Source organism: Typopeltis vanoorti, chromosome 7 (genome assembly GCF_054136105.1).
Source record: "Typopeltis vanoorti isolate ZY-2024b chromosome 7, IOZ_Tvanoo_1.0, whole genome shotgun sequence".
NCBI classification, from domain to species: Eukaryota; Metazoa; Arthropoda; class Arachnida; order Uropygi; family Thelyphonidae; genus Typopeltis; species Typopeltis vanoorti.
Window position 1 is genome coordinate 84,235,730 of NC_143555.1, and position 25,649 is coordinate 84,261,378.

At 37.2% G+C, this 25,649-nt stretch overlaps 1 protein-coding gene across 2 annotated transcripts in view; it reads left to right on the forward strand.

Moving 5' to 3' along the window:
- The window catches only part of LOC150104821 (glutamate receptor 1-like), a 301,010-nt gene that overhangs the window by 231,480 nt on the left and 43,881 nt on the right, over nucleotides 1-25,649 (forward strand). For both annotated transcript variants that reach the window (XM_090395997.1, XM_090395998.1), the window contains exons 13-14: nucleotides 1,140-1,384; nucleotides 9,409-9,514. In XM_090395997.1, the coding sequence (XP_090252123.1) occupies nucleotides 1,140-1,384; nucleotides 9,409-9,514 (351 nt within the window). The remainder of the gene's footprint in view (nucleotides 1-1,139; nucleotides 1,385-9,408; nucleotides 9,515-25,649) is intronic.

The following is a 25,649-nucleotide window of genomic DNA, read 5'->3' on the forward strand; positions in this document are numbered from 1 at the left end:
CTTTTCCAATACTTTTATTACCACTCCCGAGATGGTGATTGGTCTGTAAACTGCCGCAGTTTTAGAGCTGCCTTTATGCAGAGGAACTGCTTTGCCTTCCTTCCCTTCCCTAGGGACCATACCAGAGTTCAAACTTAAGTTAAATAACCAAGTAAGAGGGATTGACAATTCGTTTGCACATTCACGCAACACCCGAGCTGATATTCCATCTAAACCTACAGCAGTGTTTGCATTTAAATTTTGTAATATACTAAGTACTTCTGATTTCTTAATTTCAATTCTCACATTAGTTATTGCTACGGGTACAGAGTTATCCTCACCTGGATGATAGATTTTTGAAAAGTGATCACTCAGTAACTCTACTATTACATCTGAATTTATCGCCTCAATACCATCAGCACCCACTAAAGTTATCCTTCCAAAGTCATTCTTCCTTTTACTTGCCACATAGTGGAAGAACTTTTTGGGATTACCCTAGATCTCCTTGGCTAAGATCTTCTCATAATCTGATTTAGCTTTTCGTACTATGCTGGTAACCTTCCTAGCTTGAGTCTTTGTACTGCTCATGGGTGTACTGATCACCTTTCTCCTGGTAAATTCTCCATAAAATTTTCTTTTTTTTTGCAGATCAAGCTTGCTACTACTCATCCATCTAACGCCTACCTTGTTTGTCTTCCTGACCATGGGGACACAATCTGATATTGCCTTCCTCAGATACCTGCTGATTTTATCCCATGCACTGCTAACATCTTTCCCCTGCAATATGTTCTGCCATGGTATGGCTGCAAACTCGGTCCAAAGCTTGTTATAATTGCCTGACCTGTAGTTCCGTATATACCCCTTCTTAAGAGAGAAATCCACAAATTTTGTAACCTCCCAAGTCAGTTATTTTATCAATTGATTTCTGGAACAGCATTATGTAACTGTATCTTCAGTTATCCAACTGGCAAATTGTTCTCCTGGTTAGATAATTTAGTGATTACTACAGGTAGTAGGTAGTAATAAAACTGAGGTTTATAATTTAAAAAACACTAATTACATAAGGTGCATTATTAGAGAAGTATTATGATTTTACTTTCTTAGAAAGATAAGTTCAACTATATGTTTTATGAAATCTGTATCTTTAATTTCTGCTTTAGAATTCTAAAGTACCTCTGCACAACAAATTTTGGAAATATATCTCCAGAAATCCCCAAAATATTCTTAATAATATAGAGGAAGGTGTGAAAAAAGTAAGGTCTTCACAAGGTCATTTTGCCTTACTTTTAGAATCAACTCAAAATGAATATATTAATAATCATGCCCCTTGTAATACAATGATGATTCGAGGAACATTTAATAAAAGAGGATATGGCATAGCAGTTCCTATAGGCTCTCCACTTAGGTAAGCTATTCTTTATATCATTAACATTATAAATAAAAAGTGCTCTGTATTACATTTAAAAAAATTATAGCATATGATTATAGAACTAGACTTGTTGAATAAGATCCAAACACTTTTTATTTTTACATGCTTTTGTTCTAAGCATTGGGACAAGGTGTTAATAATTTAATATTATATGCCAGTGGTTAGCAACTTTTTTTTACTTGCAAATTACATTCACATCTGGCTATTTCATAATGGAAGCTGAACAACCAGCGGATATTTGGTAGGAGGTGAAACAATTCATAACTTTACAATTTGTATTTTTAAATTTGTGAATTTGTAAAGTTATTAAATACAATTCAACGATAAACGATTCAACGATGACTTCTAAGGCCGGAACAGGCCATACTAGGCCTAAATCCTTGATACGTATGATGATGATTAAATACAATTCTGTTTTGTGCTTCAGGAATTGCCGAGGGAAAAAAAAATTAGTCAATCCTACAACAGAACAAAATATGTTGTTTTTTAACTTCTGTGTTTCTTCTCTCATGACCTCAGCCATAATTTTATTTAACTCACCATGAGACCAAACTTTTTGAATCATATTAAAGATTTCTGTCTTTTCATATTAAAAATGATTTAACATAATTTTGAAAGTATTAAAAGTAAGTAAATAATTTGGGTTTAAAGTTTAATATCAACTAATAATATGCATATTCAGTGAAAAAGAAAATTACTCGACTGCATTAAATACAGAGTGATCAAAATTAAAGTATCCCTATTTAAGGCCTTGTGGAGTGTCACCCAGTGATCCAAATGCTGCAGAACTTTGCAGGAATACATTGTATGCCATGGAGAAATGATATCTGAGGGAAAAAAAAATGGTAGTTCCAAAATTCACCAGCAGTGGAGGTGCATGGTAAACCGAATGTAGATGTAATATTTCTGTGTGTGTGTGTGTGTAAGAAAGAGAAAAGTGATGTAAGCATAAATAACACATTTTATTCACTTCCATTATGCATTCACAGGCTGTACTGTTCAGTATGCTGCCTTTCCCAGTATGCTACAAACTACATGCGTTGCACAGTGTGTCAATCAGCCATCCTCTTATCCAAGCCAATAGTTTATAATCCAATCCCATATTTTCCAATTTATGAAACAGTCTTCCATGCTGTATTCTGTAAAAAGCTTTAGCAAAATCCAAAAGTATCCTGGTGTATCAATTCCTCTTGTCTAACTCAGTGGTAACATTATTATAGAATGTGAGCAAGTTGCTAAATCGTGAATGTCCCTTAGTAAACCCATGCTGTTCATTGCAAAGTAGAGATGCACTGTCAACCCATTTCTAAATGCGAGCCTTAACCAACTTTTCCAAAATTTTTACCACCACTCCTGAAATACTGATTGGTCAATAGTTGGATACACTGATCTTTGCACCACCACCACTCTTGTGCAATGGGATTACCATACATTCTTTCCACTCCTGTGAAATCTTCCCTGTTCTGAGGCTCAGATTATATAGCCTGGTCAAAAGAATAGCCAGTTCAGTTGAACACTCTTTTAGCATCCGTGCTGATATCCCATCAGTTCCCATTCAAGAATTCTTATTCACTTTGTGCAACAGCTCTAGTACTTCCTCCTCATATAATGAAGAGGTAGCAGTGAGATCAATGTTGCATACACCAAGTTGATAGCTTTTAGTAAAATGGCTACTCATTAGTTGAACAGACACTTCTGCATCAGTCATCCTGCATACCATCTGCATTCAGTAGAGTTATTCTTTCATATTCATTCTTTCTTTTACTTGAAGAATAATGATAGAATTCTTTTGGATCATCTTTAACTTCCATAGCCAGTTTTCTTTTCATACTCAGACTTAGCTTTTCTTACAACACTGTGTCTGCATGGTTAGCCTAGTGGTTGTGCGCTTCATAGCCATATGACTGGGGAAGGAGTGTTCCAGGTTCAATTCCCATCGAAGATATTAGGAATTTGAGGATCTTCCTCAGCCATAGCCAAGTTAGCCGGTCTTGGGCGTGGGCAGTAGGGTTTTTTCCACCAGTTTATCTGGCGTTTAAGCAGGCAAACTGGCCCCGTGAACACACGGATCTACAGCCATAAATACTTAACCCCCCATGAAGGGGCTCAACTTGCTCCAATAGGGACAGGGGAGAAAAAGGGAGGAAACTTCATACAAATAAATAAATAAACAACACTTGTGACTCTTCTGGACTGCTATTTATAATTATTTTAACTGATATCATCTCTATGCACACGGTATTCCTTCCACATCATCTTTTTCTTACAAATCTCTTGCTTAATTAAATTACACATCCATTTCACTCCTACTCTATTTATTATTCAAACTTTAGAGGATACACATTAGGTATCACATTATTTAAGTATTTTTTAAACACTTCCCACACACTCCCAAAATCCTTTGCATCCACCAACTGATACTATGATGGTTCTCAGATGGTCATTATTTCCTGCTTTGTAATTCAGATTGTAACCTTTTCTGAATGGAACATTCATAAACTTAGCCACTTCCTAAGTGAGTACTGCATGATCACTGTCACCAGCAGGAGGCAGAAAAGTTATATCTTTAAATAAAATCTCCTCTGACACTATAATCAGATCTAACACTCTTTGACCCCTAGTTCCTTATGTTACATGCTGCTTGAGGAAGTTGTCTTGCAACAGCTCAATAATTTCTTTTTCATTCTTGTCATATGATTTCACAACAACCCAATCAGTGTTCAGATAATTAAAGTCCCCCATTATAATTACTCTTTTTGCACCCATTGTATTTATTTGGTGATGCATTTCTTCATCACTAGCAACCGATTCACCAGGTTTGTGACAACATCCCACTATATATTTAATCTTGTTAGACTGTACCTCACATGATATGGCTTCAAGCTCATTGTGAAAATCTTTTACTAGCACCCCCCCATCTCTTCTCCTATCCTTCCTAAAAATACTGATACCAGTTAGTATGTCTACTTCTGATAACCAGGTCTCACTAATGCCTATAATATGAGGTCCCAATATATTAAACTGCAACAAACTCTACTACTTTTTTTTTTGATACTCCTAGCATTCGTGTATAGACATAATAAGTTACCTGCATGCTCTTTTGTATACTCTTGTCTGTGGTCTGCATGACACAGTTCAACAACTTACAGATCTCGGCTCTTATCTAATTCCTTACTTATGCAGACATCTTTACATATGCTTGATAGGTATGAACTTGATGAACACGGAATTGTTCTCTTTTCATAATTATTTCATAATAATAACCATTCCCATCATTAGCAACAGTTACCTAACATTGTTGTTCTTACACACAGATTCTCAGGATTCATCCAATCAGAATTCATTTTCCTGATATGAGAAGATGAATTCTGATTGGAGAAAATGAATTCTGAATGAGAAAATTGATATGAGACCTAACTCTCTTTGTTAGGTCTCATTTCAATTAATAATTTTTCGAGACTCCTGATGCCAAATATATTGAAGTGTAGGCCATCCCTCTTATACAAATCCAATCTTCCCTCAAACTCACTCCACGCATCCAAAAACTTGCATTCATACCTACACATCAAATCATTTGCCATCATAGCCTTTATTTGTAATTAATTTCCATCATATCTAGGTAATATACTAACAGTTTTTACTTTCTCATTCTTCACTCTTGTTTCTTCTAACAACCTTTTCATCCTCTCCCTCTCATACCGAATTTACCGTTAGTTAAGTCATTGATTCCTACCAGAATTACAACCTCTTTTGCTTTGCTTTTTTAAATTGCTACATTATGCTTTTAATTTTTGTTCCAGGAAAACTTAATGTTATAACTTATTCATCAATGGCATGTTTTAAGAGTCACCATACCAAGTAACATCCTTCTTTTTACAATAAACTTTAGACAATAAACCAGATTTTTATCATTACTCACTAACTTAACTGATTCTGTGCTTTGTTGTTTTCCATTTTGCTGTTAAACTTTTTTTATTTTTCCTATATTTTTCTAAACACTGCTCAACTTTCTATAATTCCCTTGTCATCTGCCTAATAATCTTCTTTAACCTAGTATTTTCAATATTGTGTTTAGTGGAGAAAACCTTCTTGTTCACTACTTCACTGTTTTGGGCACCATTTTACAGCTGTATTTAATATTACTATATCACAATAAAATAAGTTATAAAAACACTAAATACTCTAGGAACATGAAAATCTACTCTAATATACTATAAAACATTAATTTTATATAAAAAAAGCAGAATAAAACATAAAAATTACCATTTTACACAAATGCTAAATCACACCAACCACTCACAATATAACCTCAAACCCAATCAATTGTTGCATTGATTGAAGAATTTATTCACCCAAAAATTGTTGGAATAAGTGAAATGTGGTTCAATGAGGATAGTCTCCTAATGGGAACAGAAATGGAGGGAATTTTTTTTTTTAATTTTTTTGTAAGGATTAGAAGAACAAAAGGGAGGAAGTGGGCTGTTGATGATAGCAGGAAAGTATGTCCACAGAGGGTGGACACAAGGGGGAAATAAATGCAGTATGGTTTAAGGCAGTGTAGTCAGAACTGGAGGTTGTTGGGAGAGATATTTAGTTGGGTGTTGCTGTAGGCCAGGGCATGCTAAGGATGGTAATGGAGAAATATATAAGCAACTTGGATTGGGGAACACGAGAAGGTTGATCGTTATTGGTCATTTTAATTATGATAATATAGATTAGAATAAAGAAATGCATCTCTGAAATAAGAGAAATGAATTTCTTGAGGATGTGTGAGAATGGATCTTAAGAGGAAAGGTAGTGATCACCTGTGTGCTTGCTAATCATATAAAGACTTCGAAAGTATATATGTAAAATTGCAAGATCAGAGATTATGAAAAGCTTAGGACTCAGCTTGGAGCTATTGCATGGAATGAGGAATTAAGCAGAAAGGAAATAAATGCTGCTTCAGTACCTATTAAGAGCTGTTTATCAGCATCCAGTATGTAAATGTATTCCAATGGTCAAATGTTTAATAAGATTATTGTAAAATGGATGGGTGTATGATGAGATTAAATATGCAATCTGGAAGAACTGTGTCAGCAGCACATGTTAAATACTGATGATAATCAGTTGCTTGAAAGAACAAAGAGTAAGTAGGTAAGTTGACTTGTCTGGGTGATAAGGCCAGCAAAAGAGAAGCGTGAGCAGAAATTAACTAAAAAAAAAAAAATCCTAAAGAGTTCTTTCAATATGTGGCAATCAGAAGAAAGAACGATTATGGTAAAATTATGTTACTTGATGAAAATGGTAGATTGGTAATTGCTCACTGAATACCTCACCTACATCCTCTGCAGCAATTACCAATCTACCATTTTCATCAAGTAACATAATTTTACCATAATCGTTCTTTCCTCTGATTGCCACATATTGAAAGAACTCTTTAGGATTTTTTTTTTTTTGGCTTTCTTAGTTAATTTCTGCTCACACTTCTCTTTTGCTGTCCTTAGCAAAAGAGAGAAGCTTAAGTGTAGAGGTACTGGGTAAGGATCAAGTGATGGTCAGCAGGCAAGTGGTATGTGAGGAATTACCTGAGCTTGATGCAAATAAGACAGTAGGCCTTAATAACGTATCACTGCATGTTTTCATGGAGTTATACAACAGGAAAAGCTCCAAAAGAGTAGAAAGAGGGTGATGATGATGATGATACAAGGCTATAAAATACATGTCAATCTGTGTCTGGAATAGTGCTTAAGGTGTTGGATGGGAACACAGAATTGAGTTGATAATTGATAACAGAAGTGTTCTCTCTCTCTCTCTTTCTGATGAACCACACGGATTTGTTAAAGGGAGGTTATATTTCACCAGTTTACTTAAGTACTACAATAAACTGATGAATGCACTGAACAGGTGTGTTGAACACACAGTGTTATACTTAGATTTTGTGAAGGCCTTTCATAAACTGCCACAGGACAAATTGGTAATGATCGGGTAGATATACTATATTAGTGAGTTGGCCAAGTGACTCTCTCTCAGATAGATATCAGCAGTTGTGGATAGGACTTAGTATTTCAAAAGAGGAAAATCATTAGCAGTGTGCTGCAGGGGTTTGTTTTGAAGGCCATTGTGCTTATCTGCATATTAATGATTGGGAAGGTTTAGCTGAAGATTACAGCTGTTTGTAGATGATGCAAAGTTAAGGAAAACAATGAGGAACCTAGCAGTTGTGTCCCTATGGGAGGATCTGAATAAACTCTACAAGTGGGAAAATGAGTGGAAGAAGTGGGGCTACTAGTTCAGTGTGGTAAAGTGTAAGGTTTTCAAACTTGATAGGCAAGGACGAGATGCAAAGTATAAAACTGGTAAGGAAAGTTTGAAGGAGGTGGCAGAAGAGGAGATGAGTTGAGAGAGTTGAGAGGAGAAGTAGTGGTGGACAGGGACCTAAAATTTAGGGATTACATTGTTCCAGTTGTGAAATCATTACATCAAACTATGGCAACGATGAGGAGGAACTCGACATGTAAAAGTAAGGAAGTCATGATTCCATTTTTATAAGGCCTTAGCAAGCTTCTTGCAGATTATTGTGCATGGATTTGATTACTTGATTTTCTGTAGAATGAGGATATATATATCGGAAAGGATCCAGAGAAGATTGATTGTTTCTGGTCTGTGGAATGTTGGGCATAAGAACAGATTAAGGGAAAGCCATTTGCAGAGCATCATGAATAGAAGGAGAGGGGAGGAGATGTAATATAAACATATAAGTTGTTAAGGGGTTGTTACTGAGTTAATGTGAAAAAAATTTTTCATAGAATGGGAGACAGGGATAGAAGAGGATGCCATTCCTGGAAACTGTATAAGGAGGATGCAAGTACGAGTGTACGGGAAAAGTAGTTGGTGAGTGAATGCATTGCCTGAAAGTGTGGTGAGTTTAGAAATTGTGAATGAGTTAAAGCATGGTGCGAGAAACTCTGTGTGTGTGTGTGTGTGTGTGCACGCGCGCGCGCGTGTGTGTCCAAAAAAAGTGTAACAACACCAGAAATCATTGATCAAGTGCATGATATGGTATTGGATTACCGGCGAGTCAAAGTGCATGAAATTGCTGAGACTATAAGCATTTCAAAAGAACATGCAGGATATATTTTGCATGAAGAATTGCAAATGAAAAAGCTTTGCACAAGATGGGTGCCGCGCTTGCTCACAGCAGATCAAAAAAGCACTCGCATGAAAATCTCTGAACAGTGCTTGGAGCATTTTAACAAGAATAAAAATGATTTTATGCATCAATTTATTACTATGGATGAGACTTGGATTCACCATTACACCAGAATCCAAACAGCAGTCAAAACAGTGGAGAGAAGCTGGTTGTTGAACTTCAAAGAAGACAAAGTCTGTTCCATCAGTAGGAAAGGTAATGGCATCAGTGTTTTGGGATGCTAAAGGCATTTTATTTATTAATTATCTTGAAAAGGATAAAACAATAACTGGGGAATATTATTCAGATCTTTTAACCAGACTAGATGAAAAAATTCCTGGAAAAGACCCGGTTTTCAGAAGAAAAAAAAATCTTTCATCAGGGCAATGCACCTGCCCACAAAGGTGTTTTGGCAATGGGAAAATTAAGGGATCTGCACTATGAATTGTTGGAACATCCACCCTATTCCCCAAATTTGGCTCCCTCTGACTTCTATCTCTTCCTAAATCTAAAACTTTTCCTCACTAGTCAGCATTTTACTTCGAGTCAAGAGGCGATTACTGCTGTAGAGAGGTATTTTGCAGATCTTAATGAGAACCACTACAGGGACAGGATAATGGTTCTGGAGCATCGCTGGAATAAATGTATTAATCTTAAGGGAGATTATGTGGAAAAATAAAAATAATTTTGAAATTATAAATTTGTTTTTTCATTGTTAGGCCGAGAACTTTTCAGACTACCCTCGTATATCTGGCAATGATAATGTAATAATAAAAAACAAGAATTGAGAGAAGTTATAATTCTAACATATTATTTTTGTAAATTATAGAGACAGACTGAATTCAGCAATTGCATCTTTGCAAGAATCGGGTGAATTAGAACATTTATTTAATAAATGGTGGACAAACATCAATACATGTGATCATAAACAGTCAGTAAGTGGTTTACATTGTCTTTTATTTTATTCTTATTTATTCCATTTTTAATATATCAATTTATTAATATATTTTATATAAACTCATTTCTATTAGATTACTTCATATTAAATGAAAAGACATCAAAAAATTTTCACTCGATGTTAGAGTTTACAGAGGATATGAAATAAGCAGTGACCACTTCCTTGTTAAAATAAAATTAAGATTACCACCTAAATGGCTACAAGTAACAAGAACAGAAAGAAAAATTGAAACATTTGTTTATAAAACTAGACTATTGAATGACACAAATGTACAATGGCTATATGAACAAAGAATTAACCAATATCTAGATAAAATAAAATAAAATGAAGAAATAGAAATAGAATGGCTTAATATAAAAACGATACTAAATGCAGCAGCAAATGAAAGCTTAGGAAAAACCAAAATATTCAATAAAAGAAAAAAACTGAAGATCTGGGATGATACAATCAAAGAAATAATCAAAAAGAAAAAAGAAGCCTATCACAAATGGTTAATCAGTAAAAGATTAGAAGATGAAATAGAATATAAAAGAATAAGAGCCATAGCTAAAAGACAAGTCAGAAAAAGACATAGAGAATCATGGAATAAATTTGTTTCTAATTTAGCACATGATTTATATAAAATAAAACCCAATGTATATAAGATTTTGAAACACCTAAATGCAGATACCAAAGAAAACATAAAATTAAACACTGAATTGAAATTAGAAGAATTTCTAAATTACTACACAGAACTGTGGACAGACAAATATTTTTAAAAAGACAGCTGGCAAACAATTAACGAAAATGAAAAGGAAATAACTGAAGAAGAATTAGAAATCAGCCTGAAAGAAACAAGAAACGGAAAATCACCTGGAGAAGATAAGCTAGGTTCAGAACTATATAAATACGCAGGAACAAGATTCAAAGAAAGACTCTTATTATTTTTAAATAAAATTTACTCAACTGGTATCCCCCCCAATAGAATGGAAAAAAGCAATTGATTCCTATCTTTAAGAAAGGTAATAGAGATGACCCTAAAAACTATAGAGGTATCAGTATACTAAATTCCTGTTACAAAATATATAGCAGAATCTTAAATAGCAAACTAATGAAATATTCCGAAAACTTTATTTTAGAAGTACAGAATGGATTTAGAAAAGGACGATCATGTATAGACCCAGCCTTTTGCCTAAAATTAATAATAGAGAAAAGAAGAGAATATAATTTAGAAACACATATTGCATTTATTGACTTTGAAAAAGCATTTGACAAAGTTAAAAGAAACATATTATTTAACATATTAAAAGAAAGACAAATACCAAATAATATCCTAAAAGCTATCACAAGTATATATGAAAATAATCAAATACAAATAAGATTAAATCACGAGCTATCATATACGAAAGAGATAAACCAAGGGATCCGACAGGGATGTCCCCTCTCAGCAACTCTTTTTAATATCTACTTAAATGAAATAATAATAAAATGGAGTAAAAATTTACATCAAGGAATTAAACTTTCACCTACAGGTAACTTAAACACTCTCCTCTTTGCAGACGACCAAATAATAATTACAAATTCTGAAGATAACTTACAGAAAGCTATTTTAAATCTAAATGAGATATCCAAAGATTATGGTATGATAATATCAACGGAAAAATCAAAAACTAGCCAGGCTGGCCAAGTGGTTAGCGTATCCGCTCCCCAGCCAAAAGGCTGCGCGCTCGAATCCCGCCGTGGGCATGGATATCTGTGATTGTCTGTGGAAATACCAGTGGCGGTGGTTGGCGATAGATGGTGTTGGTGGATTGTGAAGTAATGGAGACAGAGGTGTAGAGTAGATGCCCTCCCTCGATGAGTCCCTGGACTCCCAGGAGGTGACAAATAATATTAAAGGACAAGATCCAGCAAGAACTAAAATAGTAATAGATAACAAGATCTTAGAACAGGTGAATTCATTTAACTACCTAGGATGTATGATCACATATGAAAATGAAAAAGATATAAATGTAAAAATTGCAAAATATTTAAAAATAACAGGTGTAATTAACTCTATATTTAAACCAAACCTAGTTCAAAAACAAACCAGGCTAAAAGTATACAATACATTAGCCCTACCGGTCTTAATGTATGGAAGCGAAATCTGGACAATAAAACAAAAAGACAAACAAAGATTAACAACAGCAGAAATGAAGTTTATGAGAAAAACTGCAAAGTATACCCTATTTGATCACAAAAGAAATGAAGATATTATGAAAGAATTAAACCAAGAACCAGTAATAGAAAAAATTAAAAAATATAAACATAAATGGATGGAACACGTTCAAAGAATGAAAACAGAAAGATTACCAAAACAAGCCTTAAAGTAGAAGCCATTAGGAAAAAAAAAACCAGGACGTCCTCTTAAACGATTCAACGATGACTTCTAAGGCCGGAACAGGCCATGTTAGGCCTAAATCCTCGATACATGATGATAATGATGATGATATAAAGGCATTTCAACTGTTAATGAGTGATTTATTTTCATGCAGAAGTAGCCTTCGAGAAACTCAGGTTTATTATCTCTCAAAACAACAAACAACAAACCAACCAGAACGAATGAATGAATTCATTCATTCTGGATAATAAAAATTATGAGACAGATGCAATGAGTGAGATCGCACGGTTATGCAGAGGGATACACAGGGCAAATTGGCATCTGGAGCATTGGCAAAAATGTTTATCAAGCGTACCAACTAATAAACGGCAAAAGTATGATAAGAAAAATAAGAGTATGATAATGAGTGTAAACAAAATGAAAGAGCGAGTGTTGTATGGAGATTCTTTAGTAAGAGGTGTGATAGATGCGAGTTTAACAAAATCGTACCAACCTGGTGCCAACGTTAAGGATGTAAGCGAGTCAATTAGAATGCAAAAACAGAGGGTGAAAGAATTGATAGTAGTAGCAGGAATGAATGATTGGAAAGGAGACAAAATGGCTATGAGAGAGAGGATTTGAAGGAATTACTTGCGGTAGCAAAAGAGAAGAGTGAGAGAGTTAGGATGGTGAGTCTGTTGCTGCGGTATGACAGTGGAGCGTATAGAAGGAGGGCCAAAATTGCTAATGACTTTATGCGCGGATTATGCAGGAGGAGTGGTGTGGAATTTGTGGATGTGTGGAGTGAGTTTGATGAGTGAAAGAATTTATATAAGATGGATGGTTTACATTTGAATGGATTTGGTGTACGGAGACTTGAAAAGGTGTTGTTGAATGAAGTGGAGGCGGATGTGCAGAATCAGGGAAACTAGAGTTATTAAGGGGGGGGGAAGTAATGCAGACTTTAGGGAGACAGTTGAGTGTATGAATGTGTGTAATATGCTGCCCGAGCGAGTATCAGAATGAGATAGTTAGTATAAGGCATCAAAATAGGGATGGGACAAATGGGCTTCTGCAATTCATGTATACTAATGCCAGAAGTATTAGGAACAAGGAGGAAGAATTTTTGGCCTTGGATGGCACTTCTAGGCCACAGGTTATTGGTATTAGTGAAACATGGCTGATAGAAGATGATATAGCTAGTGGGATTGAATGTGAGGGGTATGGTATGTTCAGGAGTGACAGGGAGAATAAAATGGGGGGAGGAGTGTTATTGATGATAGCTGATGAGCTACAGCCAAGGAGAATAGAAATGGAACTGCAGGATAGAGAAAAGAGCACCTTTGAGGCTATTTGGTGTGAGATTGAAACTAGCAGAACAAAATATACAGTTCGGTGCTGCTATAAACCAGATGATGGAATAGATGGTGGAGATAGTATGCATAAGCAAATAGAAGAAATGAGTGGAAGGAGGGTAATTATTATGGGAGATTTCAACTATGGTAACATTGATTGGAAGGAGTAGAGGAACATGGGAGGAAGGAATTGGATTTTATGTGGTTATTAAGGGATAACTATCTGCGACAGCATATAATGGAAAATACTAGGGGTCAGAAAGTGCTTGACCTAGTAATTACATCTGAGAATTTGGCTGTAACAAATATGACCATGTTGCCACCAATTGGTGAGAGTGATCATAGGGTCTTGACTTGAGAGGTGGCTAAAGGCGTGGAAATTACAATTAAGACAGGGTAGATGTGGAATTATCGGGCTGGTAAGTATGACAAGCTTAGGAGTTTGATTGGTTCAGTGGCATGGCATGTAAAACTGCAAGGGCTGGATGTTGATAGTGCATGGGAGGCGGTTAAGAAGTGTTTGCATGAGGCAATGGCTGACTGTATACCTAGGGTCGGAATAATAAATCAAGTATGCGTTAAATGGATGAATAACACCATTAAGCTTGAGCTGCAAAAAAATAAACAATTATGGAGGGAATTCAAGGAGAAAGGTGACCGGTAGGCACATGAAGGGTATAAGGCACAGGCCAGAAGGGTAACGAGTGTGGTAAGAAAAGCAAAAACGGATTATGAAAGAACATTAGCCATGCAGGCTAAAGAGAATCCCAAACAGTTTTTTTATATGTTGCAAGTAAAAGAAAAAATGTATATAGCAGAATGATTTTAAAGAATGCCGATGGTAGGGAGGTAACCAAATCAGTTCATATAGTTGAACTACTGAGCAAGCACTTTGCAAGAATATATCATCCAGGTGGTGACACTGCAGGAATGAACGAACCAATAGATTATATGGGAATTGTGGTGAATGAAGTGGAGGTGAGTAGTCTATTACAAAACCTCAATGTCAATACATCTGTGGAATTGGATAGTATACCAGCTCGTGTCGTACGTGAAGCGGCTAAAGAATTGTCAGCGTCCTTGACCATTTTGTTTAATTTGATTCTCGGGTCTGGGTTAGTCCCAAGGGGGTGGAAAGAGGGGAAAATAATTCCACTGCATAAAGGAGGTTCCAAGACTGCTGTTGTAAATTACTGACCGATTAGCATATCAGGAATCGTTGTCAAGGTCTGGGAGAAATTAGTCAAGAGAAAAATACAGGATTGGATAGATGAAAATGGGATACTGTATGGAGGACAACATGGTTTTGTGAAGGGTAGATCATGCCTCAGTAACTTGCTCATGTTTTACAACACAGTGACGGCTGAACTGGATAAGGGTATTGGGTTTACAGTGATTCTACTTGACCTTGCTAAGGCCTTTGACAGGATTCACACGGAATTCTAATCAGTAAACTGCAGCATATGGTGATGGATATAGGGTTGATGAAATGGATAGGAAGGCGGTTGATGGAGAGATATCAGAGAGTGGTTTATTCAGGAGTAGAGTACAAAAGACGGCTTGTGACTAGTGGTGTGCTGCAGGGTTCTGTTCTGGGACCACTACTTTTCAATTTGTTCATTAACGATATAGGAAAGGATCTGAGAGGAAGTGTTCATTTGTTTGCTGATGATGCAAAGTTGGGTAGAGCAATAGTGAGTGCATAGGATGTCAAAATTTTGCAAGATGATTTGGATAGTTTGGAGGACTGGGCTAAGGAGAATGGATGTCAATTTAATATGGCAAAGCGTAAGGCTATGCATTTTGGGATCAAAAGATTAGCAGCAGTATATCACATTGGTGGAACCACACTCCAGGAGATTGATAAGGCCAGGGATTTGGGAGTGTTGGTGAATAAGGAGTTGAAGTTTGGGGGGGGGTACATTGCAAAAGTGGCTAAAACAGTTCATCAAATCACTTGGTTGCTGAAAAATACTATGACAAGCAGAGACAAACAGTTTATTGTTCCTCTGTATTGAGCCTTGATGAGACCCCATCTAGACTACTGTGCCCAGATTTGGGCACCAGGGTTTCTTCTTGATGGGGAGGAGGTGGAGAGGATCCAGAGACGAGTGACCAAGATAATAACAGGTCTATGGAATGAACCTTATGAGAACAGGTTGAAGATTTGTGGGTTGCAGAAATTGGTTGATAAGCAGAAAAGGGGTGATATGATTGAGACATTCAAATTACTGAAGGGTTTCTATAAGATTAATTCAGAAGATATTTTTGAGAATAGGACTGGTCTTGGGAGAACTAGGAGCCATAAATGGAAGCTGGGCAAGAGTGTGGTTAGCAAGGGTGTTAGAGCTAGGTTTTTTACTTGGAGAGTGGTGAATGAGCGGAATAAGCTGCCAGAGTCTGTTGTGGGTGCCATATCTGTGAATGATTTCAAGGCGAGGTATGATAGATACCATGTCAAATAGTTGTTCTTGACATGAAGTTAGGGCCTCCCTCAATGAGTCTAAGGACTCCTTGGAGTTGCCCGTAATAATAATAATAACCATAGAATAACACTTGCTGACAAACATATCAAACTATATATTAACTGACTTATCATAGCATTAATTAGCTTTATGTGAACTAAGTGACTTTTCCTGAAAGGCTAAAGTTAAATGGAACGTTAAATGGTAGATAATATGGTCTACACAGCATTGACTGTGACAATGGAAGACTTGAGTTTGATTTTATTTTGGATGCAAGAAATAGTTAGAACAGCTTTCAATAGAGTACCTTTAAAAATGCATTCCAGCCTGTTCTAGATATAGTGATAAAATTTTTCATAATCCACTAATGTTTTTGGTGTACAGAGAGTAAATTCATGTGGGATTATCTAAATTGCTAAGTACGGTCATCCCCCGAGTTACGTAAGTAATGTGTTCTGTAAACCTTTACATAACTTGAATTTTACGAATGAGTAAACTGAATAAGTCGAATTTGTAAATTGCTTAAGTGTAACTTCGTAAGAAACTGCAATATTTATTATTATTATATGTATGTATATATACAGATATGTAAATTATTTACGCAGTATTATTTTATAAATGAAACATCATGCAGCAGTATTTACTCAGATATAATTCAACAATGCAAACATGATCCTTCACTGTCGAAATAGGTTGATTTATATCCTGAGCTATTGTTGATATAATTTTCCCATCTTCATACATATGAATTATTTTCAACTTTTCTTCTAAAGTAATTGCAGACCTTTGTTTTTTAGATTTATTACCAGCTCATTCAGTTTTGCTTTCGAATCCATTTTAAGGGTAAATAAACACCGAACACTAACAGTGATAAACAAGTGACTAAAATAACCATGCGAGGCATGACTACTGACGGATCGGGGAAAGGAGGAATTGTTTACCGAATCCTTATTTCTAATTGGTAGGTTTCAGTTTGAATGTTCTAGCTTGTGCGCACTTGTCCTCTGGTGCTCTAGGTGTTTACTGGTAACCTGTCACTGCCTGTTACTATTCATAACATTTACTGTGAATGCCGAGTCTAGTTAACATTATGTTGTTGCATACTGCAATGGATGCCAAAGACGCAAAAGCCGCAAACATGTTCATATGTGCTAGTAGTTGTAATTTTCGAGATTTATTACGTAACTGCGAATTTACGTAAGTCGCGTATTACTTAAGTCGGGTGATGACTGTATATGGACCTCTTCAATACAGCAATTGCAACCAATCAAATAAGTAAAAAATATCATTCATACCTTCAAAAAACAAACACAAAATTATATCGTACCACCAGTAAATTGAGCATAACTTAGGCATGAGTGATAATACCTAACATCAAATATCATCATCATCATCATCAAATTCCTCTGGTACTATCAAATATGATAGTACCACATGAAAAACTTACACCATTACTAACTTCGTATCTACATTTTCCTCCAAATCAATCTGTTACCTGTCAAGATTTAATTTAAGTTTGAACTCTGGTATGGTCCCTAGGGAGTGGAAGTTAGGCAAAGTGGTTCATTTGCATAAGGGTGGCTCTAAAACTGTGGTAGTTAATTACAGACCAATCACCATCTCAGGAGTAGTGATAAAAGTATTGGAAACGTTGGTTAAAGACAAAATTCAAGAATGGGTGGATCAGGACATGATACTCTATAGAGGCCAACATGGTTTTGTTAAAGATAGATCCTGCCTTAGCAATCTATTAACTATTCATAATAGAATAACATCTGAATTGGACAAAGGAACAGGCTACACAGTGGTACTTCTGGATTTTGCTAAGGCTTTTGACAGGATACCCCATGCAACACTGTTACGCAAATTGGAGCAGATGGAAATGGATATTAAATTGGTGATATGGATAGGAGAATGGCTCAGGGAGAGATACCATAAGGTGGTGTATGGAGGAGCCGAGTCCAGAATGAGGCAGGTGACCAGCGGTGTGCCTCAGGGCTCTGTGCTTGGGCCAGTGTTGTTTAATTTGTATATAAATGATATAGGAAATGGCTTAAAGGGAGATATTCAGTTGTTTGCCAATGATGCAAAGTTGGGTATGCAATAAAAAATCAAGCTGATGTTGAAAGTTTGCAGGATGATTTAAATAAGCTGGTGAAATGTCAAAAGGTTATAGATGCCAGTTCAATGTGGAAAAGTGTAAAGTTATGCATTTTGGGATTAAAAGATTACCAGCTGTGTACAACATCAATGGAACGGTACTCCAAGAGATTGATGAGGCTAGGGAATTGGGGGGTGTTGGTGGATAGGAAGATGAAGTTCAGGGGACACATTGCTAAGGTGTCCAAGACTGCACATAGGATTACTTGGTTATTGAGGAACACACTAACATCAAGAGATAAAGAGGTTATTATTCCCCTTTATAAAGCGTTGATACTTCCACATTTGGATTACTGTGTTCAGGTCTAGTCACCTGGATTCCTTGGAGAACAAGGTGTCAGAACAAGGTTTTTTGCCTGGAGGGTGGTGAACGAGTGGAATTCATTGCCTGACTTAGTTGTGAGCTCTTCGTCTGTAAATGAATTCATGAAGAGATATGACAGATATTGTTTGCTAGTTTGGGTCTCCTGCGATGAGTCTACTGACTTCATGGAGATACCCGTAATAATAATAATAATAATAATAATAATAATAATAATAAAAGATCTCAACATTATCAGATCTTATATTTCTATATTCTAAGGCATTTTTTACTGTATCAATCCACCTATATCTTGGTCTTGCTCTGGGTCTTTTTCCTGCCAACCTGGCAAAGAACACTTGTTTTGCTAATCTTTCCTCTACCATTCTGTTTAAGTGACCATACCACCTGAGATTATTATTATTATTACGGGTATCTCTATGAAGTCAGTAGATTCATCGCGGGAGACCCAAGCTAGCAAAACAATATCTGTCATATGTCTTCTTGAATTCATTTAGAGATGAAGAATTTACATCTAAGTCAGGCAATGAATTCCACTCATTCACCACTCTCTAGGCAAAAAACCTTGCTCTCACACACCTTGTTAACCAAACTCTTCTTTAATTTCCAGGGATGACCACTTGTTCTTCCATCACTATCTCACAGCTGAAACATTTCCCCTGCATCAATCCTATAAAAAACCTTTCAGTAATTTAAATGTTTCTATCATTCCCCTCTTCTCTGCCTATCAACCGACCTCTGCAATCCACAAGCTCTCAATCTATCAATGTAGGGGGCATTTTTTATATCATTCACCAACTTGGTCACTCTTCTCTGAATGCTCTCCACAGCCTCCTCATCTCCAAGGAATCCAGGTGACCAAACCTGAGCACAGTAATCCAAATGTGGACGTATCAATGCTTTATAAAGGGGAATAATAACCTCTTTATCTCTGGATGTTAGTGGGTTCCTCAACAACCAAGTAATCCTATGTGCAATCTTGGACATGTTAGGAATGTGTCCTCCGAACCTCATCTCCCTATCTACCAACACCCTTAAGTCTCTAGCCGCATCAATCTCTTGGAGTACTGTTCCATCAATGTAGTACACAGCTGGTAATCTTTTAATCCCAAAATGCATAACTTTAAACTTTTCCACATTGAACTGACTCCATTACCTTTTGCCCATTCTACCAGCTTATTTAAATCATCCTGCAAACTTTCAACATCGGCTTAATTGTTTATTGCGCTATCCAACTTTGCATCATCAGCAAACAACTGAATATCTCCCTTTAAGCCATTTCCTATATCATTTATGTACAAATTAAACAACAATGGCCCAAGTACAGAGCCCTGAGGCACACCACTGGTCACCTACCTCATCCTGGACTCTGCTCCTTCATACACCACCTTCTGGTATCTCTCCCTGAGCCATTCTCCTATCCATATCACCAATTTAATATCCATTTCCATCTGCTCCAATTTCGTAACAGTGTTCCATGTTAAACAGAATGGGAGAGGAAAGATTAGCAAAACAAGTGTTCTTTGCCAGGTCGGCAGGAAAAAGACCCAGAGCAAGACCAAGATATAGGTGGATTGATACAGTAAAAAATGCCTTAGAATATAGAAATATAAGATCTGATAATGTTGAGATCTTTTATTATTATTATTATTGTATTATTTTATTATTGTCAAAGGCCTTAGCAAAATCGAAAAGTACCACTGTGTAGCCAGTTCCTTTGTCCAACTCAGATGTCATTCTATTATAAAAAGTTAATAGATTGCTAAGGCAGGATCTACCTTTAACAAAATCATGTTGGCCTCTATAGAGTATCATATCCCAATCCACCCATTCTTGAATTTTGTCTTTAACCAACTTTTCCAATACTTTTACCACTACTCCTGAGATGGTGTTTAGTCTGTAATTAACTACTGCAGTTTTAGAGCCACCTTTATGCAAAGGAACCAATTTGCCTAACTTGCAGTTCCTAGGGACCATACCAGAGTTCAAACTTAAGTTAAATATCCAAGTAAGAGGGGTTGACAATTCCTTTGCACATTCATGCAACACCCGAGCTGATATTCCATCTAAACCTACAGTAGCGTTTGTATTTAAATTTTGCAATATATTAAATACCTCTGATTTCTTAACTTCAATTCTCACATTAGTTATTGCTACAGGTACAGAGATATTCTCATTTGGGTGATAGACTTTTGAAAAGTAATCACATGACTATTACATCTGTTTTTGTAACCTCAATACCATCAGCACCAACTAAAGTTATCCTTCCGAGGTTATTCTTCCTTTTACTTGCCACATAGCAGAAGAACTCTTTGGGATTACCCTTGATCTCATTGGCTAAGGTCTTTTCATAATCTGATGTAGCTTTTCTTACTATGCTGGTAACCTTCCTAGCTTGAGCCTTGTACTGCTAATGCGTGTACGGATTGCATTTCTCCTTGTACATTCTCCATAACATTTTCTTTTTTTTTTCAGATCAAGCGTGATACTACTACTCATCCATCTATTGCCTGCCTTGTTTGTCTTCCTGACCATAGGGACACAATCTGATATTGCTTTCCTCAGATACCCACTGATTTTATCCCATGTACTGCTAACATCTTTCTCCTGCAATATGTTCTGCCATGGGATGGCTACAAGCTCACTCCTAAGCTTGTTATAATTGCCTAACCTGTTATATATCCCTTCTTAACAGAAAAATCCACAGATTTTGCAACCTCCCAATCAATACCACATGGTCGCTTTCACCAATTGGAGGAAACAAGGACACCTTACTTATGCATATATCCTCCGAACCAATAACAAGGTCCAACACTCTCACACCACGTGTCCCTTCAGTTATGTGCTGTTTTAAGTAATTATCTCATATATGTATGAACTCCATTTCCTTTTTGCTACGCGATATTTCCTCCTTCCAATTGATATCATGTAATTAAAATCCCCCATAATAATCACTAAACCTGCGCTCATTGCACTAATTTGCTGATGCATGAATTCAATATCCCCCCCCTTGCCTATAGCAGCACTAACTGTATATTTGGTTGCATTGTTCACTATTTCACTAGACCGCCTCAAATGAACCCCCATTAACATGTCTATCATCTTGATATACTACTTTCTTTGGCTGCAACACATCAGCTATCATCAGTAGTACTCCTCCCCATGTTCTATCTTCTCTATCCTCCCTGAAAATACTGTACCCATCACATTCAATTCCAGTGACCACATCTTCTGCTGACAGCCAAGTTTCACTAATGCCTATAACTTTTGGTGAGATTGCACTGACTAATGCCAAAAATTTTTTGCTCTCTTATTTCAAATGCTTCTTGCATTGGTATATAAAAATTGCAGATTCCTTCTAGTTCTTGTATCGGCTTTAGAACTGATATACAAATCACTAATTTCAGTAGTCACATGCTGATTTTTATTCCCTCTCTTCTGCAATTTATTCTGCGAATAAGGATCAATAAATAAACGGTCACTGCTGATTCTCGTAGACAATGTTATACATTGGTTATGCATTTCTAAATCACTTAGGGAATTGAACAACATAGATCTGAATATAAATTAAAGTATACTTTAATAAATATTTCCGATATTTCGGCAATGTCACGTTGCCATTTTCAAAAGGAACTTACAAAAAGGCACGTGCATCCAGGCACAACAACACAGTAACTGAGAATGAAGATATGAAGCTATCTTTCTCCTAGAAGTCCTGATGGTGCCCTCTAGCGGGCTAAGTAGGTGTTCTTGGCCATTGGGCTGAAGATCTGCTGATGTATGCCTCCCAAATTTGTGGCAGTCACATACGACCAAATTTGTTGAGGTTTGGAGAGTTTCTTAGGGCTGAGGCTGATTCCATAAATAGTCTTTTGTATTTGTGTTTGCTACGGTGTATTACTGTAGCTTTCTTCCACCGTATTCCGTGGCGTGTATCCAGAGCATGGTCTGCAAGACCAGTAATGCTCTTCTATTGGATCGGGCTACTTACCTCCCTATTCAATATAATCCCTCCAACTCACAAATCAGAAAACTTCACAGGCTCCTTAAGAAAGTCACTTCTTGGCCTGTAGAAGTTACCAACAGATTAAAGCCGTTTAACTCTATACCTCCCCCCCCCCCCCCGTATTTATGGACTCCCAAATATACATAAAGAAAATGTGCCATTACGTCCCATAGTGGATGGCATTGATTCCCCTACATACAAATTAGCTAAACATTTGGCCAAATAGCTCACACACTATACTGGCAACACACCATCACACATAAAAAACTCAGCCCACTTCAAAGCCAGCATAGAAAACCTTACACTCCAACATACTGACATAATGGTCAGCTTTGACGTCTCCTCCTTATTCACAAATGTCCCACTCAAGTAAACTTTAGAGCTAATCCAAGCTAAATTTTCTCCCAATATCTCAGCCCTATTTCAGTTCACAACGAACTCAGGCTATTTCGTTTGGCAGGGAAAATTCTACAAACAAATAGAGGGGACAGCCATGGGTTCACCACTCTCCCCACTCTTGGCCAATTTCTTTATGGAGACCTTTGAAGAAAAAGCCTTAGCCTCTGCCCCACAAAAACCAACCATATGGCTTTGCTACGTTGATGATGTGTTCGCTATTTGACCACATGGCCCTAAAACACTCCTCTCCTTCCTTACACACTTAAACAACCAACACTCCAGAATCAATTCACCCTGGAAAAAGAGGAAAACAACAGCCTCCCTTTCCTAGACACACTAGTCACCCGCCAGCCTGATGGAAACTAGGTTTTCTCAGTTTATAGAAAACCCACCCATACAGGCAGATACATTCACCAACAATCCCACCACCACCACCCCCCTCATAACAATATGGAGTGGTGAAAACACTATACAACAGGGCTAAACTAATCTGTTCTAACGACATGGCCCTAAACACTGAACTAAATCACATCCTCAACACTTTCTCAGCCAATGGCTACCCCCCCCAAAAAAAATCCAAAAAATATTAAAACCTACAAACTACAGCCCCCTTCAGCATGACTATCCCAGTTTCATTACTCAATGCTCTTTTACTTACCCCCCCCCACCCACTCTCACGACATCTTGTTTCTTCTAGACCTCTTGTGGTTTCATTTTGTTGACTCCCAATCACTCCCATACTATTTATTACTTCATCATTCACCAAAGACTCACGCATACGAAGACTCATGCAAAGACTAACGAATTTTTTCAGATATGTGGCCAGTAGGAGGAGAAATGACTCTGGAAGAATGATATTGTGGGATAAAAATGGGAATAGAGTGACTGATGCAGATGACATAGTGGAATTGTTCAATGAACACTCTGTTGGAGTATTTCATCCTGGAGGAGTCAGTTTTAATGCTAGAGGGATAGGGCAGGTTCAATGTTTAGAGGTACAGAAGGAGAGTGTGTTTCAAATACTGAGTACTCTGGATGTTAGTAAAGCTGTGGGACTGGATGGTATTTCACCACGAGTTTTGAGAGAATGTGCTAGGGAACTGACAGTACCTTTGACCTGGCTTTTCAATGCAAGTCTGGCTACTGAAAGGTGCCCATGGAATGGAAGGAAGGTAAGATAGTGCCATTGCATAAGGGCGGTAGCAGACTGGAAGTGTCTAATTATAGACCAGTTTGTGTGTCAGTAGTTAGTAAGATCTTGGAGAAAGTAGTGAAGGACCGTATACAGCATTGGGCAGATGAGGGTAATATTATCTGTGAGAGTCAACATGGATTTATGAAGGGGCGCTCTTGTTTTAGCAATATGCTAGCCTTTTATGATAAAGTTACAAGAGCATTAGATGAGGGAAAGGCACATTTTCTTAGACGTAGCGAAGGCATTTGACAGGGTGCCACATGATAAGCTGATATTTCAGTTGCAGCACATGGGTCTCGATGTCAGATTGGTCAACTGGATTCAGGATTGGCTGTCTGATAGGTGGTATCAGACAGCCAATCCTGAATTGTGGGGCAGTTTCAATGAAGCAGAGGGTTACAAGCAGGGTCCCACAGGGCTCAGTACTGGGACCTTTGTTGTTTAACCTTTATATCATTGACATTGTCAGTGGATTGCAAGGGGATAATCAGTTGTTTGCAGATGATTCGAAGCTGGGAAGGATTATTAGTAATAGTGCAGATGCAGCAGCCGTGCAAGAGGATTTGAATAAGCTAGATAGATGAGAAAATGAATGGGGGTGTCGGTTTAATGCAGCAAAATGTAAGGTTTTGAGGTTTGGGACATCGATGGGAAACTGCATACTCTATGGGAGGAGTTATACTGGTGGAAGTAGGGGGAGACAAGAGATCTGGGGTTGATGATTGATAGAAACCTGAAATTTAGGGGACATATTGCAAAGATGGTGAAGGTAACACAGAGGATTGCTGCAATAATGAGAAGGACAATGACCACACCTGGACTATTGTTGTTCTCAGATTTGGTCTGCAGGATTTGAATGGGATAAATTAACTGTGGAAAGGAGATACAAAGACGGTTTCAGGACTGTATAATGATAGTTATGAGGATCGGCTGAGAGAATGTGGACTGCAGAGTTTGGTGGATAGAAGAAGGAGAGGTGATATGATTGAGACTTTTAAACTGTTGAGAGGTGGTTACAGGGTTGACACTGGGGAGTTCTTTCGCTTGGTTGAACAACGGGAAGGAGTGATGACAAGAGGCCATCCCTGGAAGTTACGAAAGGAAACTGTGAGCAAGAGGGTGAGGAGTGGTTTCTTTGCATGGAGGGTGGTTGAACCATGGAATGCATTGCCTGATGGAGTGGTGAGAGCGAGAACGGTCAATGAGTTCAAGGAGTGGTATGATAGACTTTGTGTTTCTTAGGAAGGACCTCTCACAATGAGTCTTTTGACTCCATGGAGGCCTGAGTAATAATAATCATAATAATAATAATATATAATCCTGTTCTAGTTACTTCAGCTAAAGTAATCTCTATAGTCCTAATTTCTCTGTTTAACACATTAAACTCATTTTTAACTTCCAGTATCGCCTTACTGAGCACTTCCAATTCCTCATGCAGAAGATGGTCATTTTTCATTTTCATGAAGTCCCGCCGAAGTTCTTCCGCTATGGTCCCAATGTCAGTTTCCATTCCTAAACGCTCTAGCCTGTCCTGACACTTCTCACATACTTCGACATTTTTGTTCTTCTCATTTAGCCAGACCGACCACAGATCCTTCACATTCTTTGGCGCATACATGTAGCAGTTTCCGCATCGCATCCATTGCGAAAAATCTAATGCTGAGCCAGCCTTTCGTGTAGAAGTCTTGTGTTCCGCAGACGTACGTTTCTTGTTGGACGCCATCTTTACATATTGAAGTAGTGAAAGAAACGGTAGCAAAAACACAATATATATAACACAATTTCAAACAGCAACACCACTGAAGGACACTTGTATCTAACCAATGCACAACTGCAGCAGAATTCGAGACAAAAAGCCACACTATACTTAAA